Genomic DNA, 5,724 nt, shown 5'->3' with positions numbered 1-5,724 from the left:
AAAAAAAAAAAAAAAAATGCAAATAAGAGAGTCACAGGGGCTCCTCTCCTTTCTCCTGGATTAATTTATCCACTCCCCAACCCTATGAAATATTCCCAAATCCAAGACTAGTGTTTTCCCAAGTGTGGACCACTTTATCTCAGAGCCATTAGCAGAGGGGGGGGGGGTTGTTAAATGAAGATTTCTCAGACCCACTCAGAACGTATTGATTCAGAATCTCTGTGGGTCAAACTCAAGGATCTGCATTTTAGCACACTGCTCCAGATCCTGATGTTTATTCAGTCTGAAAACATGTGTCGCAGACTCAAAGCTGGGAGACTGGTAATGCACAATTTCCTAACTGTGTGACCTTGGACACAGCATCTTACCTGAGCCATGATTTTCTTGTATGTATACGGATATTAAAATAGCACCTGTCTCATGCAAGAACTAAATGGGAGGGTGTTTTACACACACACACAACCTCCAGCACAGTGCCTGCCTCCACGTACATTGCTCAGCAGGTGTTAGTTCCTTTTCCTTAACAGTGATTGGGGGAACATTAGCAACACCTGGAGAGCTTTTCAAAGTGCAGAGGCAACCAGGCACAATGGTTCACACCTGGAATCCTAGCACTTTGGGAGGCCAAGGTGGGCGAATCACTTGAAGTAAGAAATTTGAAACCAGCCTGGCCAACATGGTGAAACCCCATCTCTACTAAAAATAAAAAGTACAGGTGCCTAGGTCCCACTTTAGAGATTTGGATTTAAGTAACCTAGGGTGAGACCCCTGGTAACAGGACTTTTTTATAAAGCACTCCAGGTGATACTAAACAGCAGTTTCAGTTGAAAATCACACCTTAGAAGCTGCCAGTAAAAAATCAACAACTCTCTTTTCAGGAGTATGCACTTCCACTCCATTCTGGAATTCTCAAAAATGTATACTGGGACAACCTGTGTTGAGGCTCTGGTACCCCAAGACTGGGTTCTCTAGATTCTGGCTCCAGGCAGACCCTCTCTATACCTGCAGAAGAAAGTAGCTGCAACCCGCTCAGCTGTGGTCATTTTCCCCCCAGTAGAGCTGCACGGGGTGGGGGGGCCCGCCGGACCGGGAAGTTGGGTCCCTACTGGGCCCTTAGGTAACCGGCCGAGAGCTGTCACCGGAACACCCAGATCAAAGAGGGCTGATCTAGCATAACTTTCTCCCATAGATGCCCAAAGGTTAGCTCCTCTCCCCACCTGCCCACCTCCCGTCAGGCCAACCAACAGGGAGGGCTCCTTTAAGAGCTGATTCGCGAAGACAGGGCTTGGTGGAGATTTCAGCAGTAATTACCCGAATCTGCAAGGCAGCCTACCTGTCTGGAGGTGAATCTTTCCCTACCAAGGCGACACCCGCTGCCGCAGTCCTGAGACCACTTGTCCCCACATCTTAACATAGACCCCGGGAATTAATAGGGACTGGCCTGGCCGGTGGGGCTGGGGACAGGACAGCCTGTGGCTGCGGAAGGTGGGCGGGGCCAGAGCTTTACTCCTTTAGTAGGTCAGGGTTTCTTGAAGCCCCTCGGAACTCACTTCTGTGCGGCAAGACCCCACCATCCACCCACAGCTCCCTGCTGACCCAAACCGAGAACTTCCTCACCTCTTCCCCCCAAATCTCTTCTCTCTGGAAATAAAGAAAAAATCTCATCGGATACTCTGCGTATAAGTAGAAAATAATTACTAGTGAGGTGGTGATGTTCCTTTGCCTATTTTTGGTTGGTCTCTTTGTTCAGATTTTTTTAGGCATCAGACGGAGCGCGCGCACACACGCGCGCGCGCGCACACACACAGGTCCCCGGTGGAGGGGGCGCGGGAGAAGGGGTGGGTAGAGGGGAGAGGAAAACACAGCGACTTCATACCCAGACTCGAACGGAAAGGGGACAGTTAAAGCTGGTGTCCCAGCCCTCCAGCTGTTCTCAGGCAGCTAGTCGCTCCTTCCACCCCGCCCGCCTGGACCTCAAGCCAACCCCCCGCCTCTCCCGCGGCCGGGGGCTTAGAGCTTAGTGCTCCTCGTGGCTGCGTCCTCCACCTCCAAAGTTACGGAGTTTGCGAATCGATTTCGACACTTAAAAAAGAAAGGAAGAAAAAGGCAAATAGCTCTATTAATTCCCCAATGCCTTTTCCCATCTGCTGCGACTAGCCAGTGCTGGGGCTTGCATAATGAACAAGGCAAACCCAAAAGTTGACGAAATCAGGGTGCATGGAAGTAAGAGCGCGCGAGGAGGGGTCTCAGGCCCCCGCAGTCCAAGCCAACGAGGGCAAGGGACACAATCTGCAGCGATGGCCCCGGCCCAGGGCTTGTAGAGAAGGATGTCTGAGAAAGGGATGAGGTGGGTAAAGGGGCGGGGGCAGCTGAGGTCCGAAATGCCCGGACTGCGAAGCTCCGAGAAAGCCAGGCGGCCGCTCCAAGCAAGGCTTTTGTTCTCGCCCTCCCCTCACTCCACCTCCCTCGCCTCCTTTTCGCGAGTCGTACGAGTTGCAGGCGGCACTCACTCTGATCCTCCCTCCTTCACACACACGCGCGCGCGGGCTCACACACGCCCCCCTTCCCTTTCCGGCTCGCCTGCCCCTGTTTACCAAGAAGCCAGCACCTGGAATCCAAGGGGTGCCATGGACCCCCTCCCCAAAACCCAAGACTTCGGGGCCACGGGCTCCCAGGCTGTGTGTCTCAAGTCCACCTCAATCACCAGCCGGAGAAGGAGGCCAGAGGGCGAGGGGGGCAGAGTCCTACACACACACACACGCACACACACACACTCACGCACACGCTCATACCCACACCTGTGCTGAGCCCAGAGCCCCTTCTCCGCGCTCCAAGCTGAAGTTGGCTTCCTGGCGACATCCCCCAGCGGAGAGGCTGATATGCAGGGAGCGGGGACCTGGGGGAGCGCCATTGCCTAGGGGAAGGTAGGGAGGAGAGAGCCAGGAGAGCGAAGCCGGGAGGAGAGGGCGAAGGGGAGGCAGCCCACCTGGACATGTGCTCCCTTTGGGGCCGGTGCGCTTTCTCCAGCCCCAGCTTGGTGAAGATGCCCACGAGCACCATGACGGCCACCACCCCGCAGATGATGTAGACGATCAGGTTGGTCTTGTCCTTGGTGGGGTCGTGCAAAGGGTCGTCCTTGCGGGCGGGGGGCTTGCCGGTGTTGAGCCAGAGCGGCGTGTCGTAGTTGGTGCAGGTGCTTTGGTTCAGTCGCCGCTTCTTAAATGTGCAGCAGAACCGGAAGCCACAAGTCCCGCAGCAGAAGATGAAGTCGCCCGAGCTGCAGTTGAATGGCGGGTCCCACTGGCCCATGACATCGAAGTAACCCCGGCAGAAGTCCGGTGTGGGCGCCCGGGTCGGGGGCGCGTCCGATGCCTCGGCGCCCTCGCTGGCCTCTCCGGAGGCAGCCCCGGAGCGGTTGCCCCCCGCCAGCAGCAACACGCCGCCCAGTTGCGCCAGCTGCCCGTGCCCCGCTCGCTCCTGCGCCCGGCACACGCGGGCGCACAGCTCCGTAAGGAAGCAGCCGAGGAGCAGCCGGAGGACGCGGCGCATCGTGTCTCCCAGCCCGGGCTCGGCCGCTCGGCTGCCGCTGGAGCCGCTGCGGCCGCCTCTTGAGGCGCGGCCGAAGCTGCCGAGGCTGCTGCCGGGGGCTGCGAGCCGCCGCGGGCCGCACATGCAGGGAGCGGCGCGGGGCGCTCGGTGGTCGGCGGCCACTGCGCTCAGCTCAGCCCGCGTTCGCCTCCAGCGCGCCGCGCGCCGAGGGGCCGGCCGGGGAGGAGCGCGCCCGGCCGGGCGGGGGGAGGATGAGCGGGGGCAAGCGCGAGGTGCAGGTCCGGCCGGCCACCGAGGGAGGCGGGGGCGGAGAGCGGGGGAGAATCGGGCTGGCAGCGCCTATCCTTGGCGGGCGGCCCCGGACTGGCCGCCTCGAGCCCGTTTGCAGTATCCCTCTCACCTCTCCAGCTCGCCAAGTGCGCTGGTGAGAGCGAAGCGACACTTGTGGAATGAAGGGAGGGCAGGAGGGAAGGGGAAGGGGGAGGGGGAGGAGGGCGGGCAGAGGAGGCGCGGGGGGCGGGGGGCGGGCGCGAGCTCTAGAGGGGCGGGGGCGCGGGGAGAGGTGACTCGAGCGGGAGCTAGCTGGGGGGCGTGCAGAGCTGAGCCAGGCGAGCGGGCGGGGAGGAGCGAGCTCCGCAGCCACCGAGGCTGGTGGAGCCGCTCGGATTTCCCGGCAGGTGGAGAACCGCGGCGGGACCTCCCGCGCCCTCTCTGGGTGGGAGGCGCGGCTCAGACCAGTCCAGAGCGCAGAGGCGGCTCAACTCGTGGCTTTTTCACGGGTGCGTGTGCAGGAGCGGCGGCCGAAATCTGCCCACGAAGGAAAAGATGACTCCGAGAGGATGGGGACAGACTAGATGGCTTTCACTCCAAGACAGACTGGGTGCAGTCTGATCGGGATCGCCCCTCCCAGGCGTGCGGGGCCGTGTCCTCCTTCCCGGCTGCGCCCTCCAGCCCTGCGCGCAACCCGCGTGGCTCAACTCCATGGGGCGAGGCAAGGACCCACGCTGAGCTGGGAAGGACAGGTGGCAAGCCCCCGGGCCGGGGGTAAGCACCCACCGGGGAGAGGGGTTTGGAATGAACTAATCGAAGAAAGTCGGGAGTAGGAGGGTACTGCAAAACAAGGCCGAGACTATGGCGTGTCCTGGAAGGTCTCTCCTTGGAAGTCCCCGAGCCCCTCGGACCTGCCGCTTTCTGTCCCTCTTCGCCCCCGCAGCGTTCTCTGCGCTCCACAGGAGGGCACACCGCGGCGCCGCCTCTGCGCTCCCGGATCTGGCGCAGCGCAAGGCCTGGGCACCCAGCCTCAGCCACCCTCCCGGACCTGGAGCCCGCGCATCGGTCTCCGGAGCTGGCTGTCCCCTGTCCCCACGAATCCCCCCGGAAATCCTCACCGGGGGCTGCGGAGCTCTGCCTTCCTTCCTCAGCTTCCAGCCTCCCGTCTCCTGTGTGTTTCCAAATCTGCCCTCTCTCTCCTAGCGAATTCCAGCTCCCCGTAGGCCCTCTCTCATTTCTCCCACCTCTTTCTCTCCTCTGCTTGAATTTGACTCCAGTAGCCCCAAAACAGGATTTGCACCAAAGCTGCTACACCAAATTTAGATCTCCCCACGCCCCGGCGTTTTGTTTTTTAATTGCATTAACTAAGTATACACTTTGCAGGCTGCTAGGCGATTTGCAAGGAGATAATGTTTCCACAACCCTCCTCTCCACTTGGCTGCAGTCAAGGGCTTCTCAGGGCATCTTCAGAAAACGAAAAGTTGGTCTACATGTAAAATGGTTTACCAGGGTCCCCTGAATTGAGAACACGTGGGAGGATTTATTGGGACTCTGTTGCAAGTTTTCTCCAAATGAGAGGAAGTTTGGCTAATCGCCCCTTTGCTTTAAAAAAAAATTCACCTTTTGATGTTTCAAAAAAGATTTGCAAACACACAGCAGGATACTGACATGCTGCTCTGGCTCAACCCAGGAGTATTATATCCAAACCCACCTGGGGAAGGTATGCACATGTTTAATCCAGATCCACCAGATTCATTATAATAGGATCCCCAAAATAGGACAGTATGGAAAGTCTGTCTGTGATGACTGGCAACCCACGCCCACCACCACCTTGTGAGTCCTACAAACACAAGCATTGGTATGTGAGAGCTAATGAGAGCTGACATTTATTCAGTGCCTGCAACA

At 58.6% G+C, this 5,724-nt stretch overlaps 1 protein-coding gene across 3 annotated transcripts in view; it reads right to left on the bottom strand.

Annotated features, from left to right (window-relative positions):
* SHISA9 (shisa family member 9) overlaps positions 1 to 3,979 on the bottom strand; it is a 341,549-nt gene extending 337,570 nt beyond the window's left edge. For all 3 annotated transcript variants that reach the window (XM_017539998.2, XM_017539999.2, XM_017540000.2), the window contains exon 1: positions 2,987 to 3,979. In XM_017539998.2, the coding sequence (XP_017395487.1) occupies positions 2,987 to 3,672 (686 nt within the window). In that variant the 5' untranslated portion in view covers positions 3,673 to 3,979. The remainder of the gene's footprint in view (positions 1 to 2,986) is intronic.
* Positions 3,980 to 5,724: the final 1,745 nt, after the last annotated feature.

Source organism: Cebus imitator, unplaced genomic scaffold (assembly GCF_001604975.1).
Source record: "Cebus imitator isolate Cc_AM_T3 unplaced genomic scaffold, Cebus_imitator-1.0 Scaffold122, whole genome shotgun sequence".
Taxonomy (NCBI): Eukaryota; Metazoa; Chordata; class Mammalia; order Primates; family Cebidae; genus Cebus; species Cebus imitator.
The sequence above is the reverse complement of the archived record's forward strand: the minus strand, read 5'-3'. Positions and strand labels throughout refer to the sequence as shown.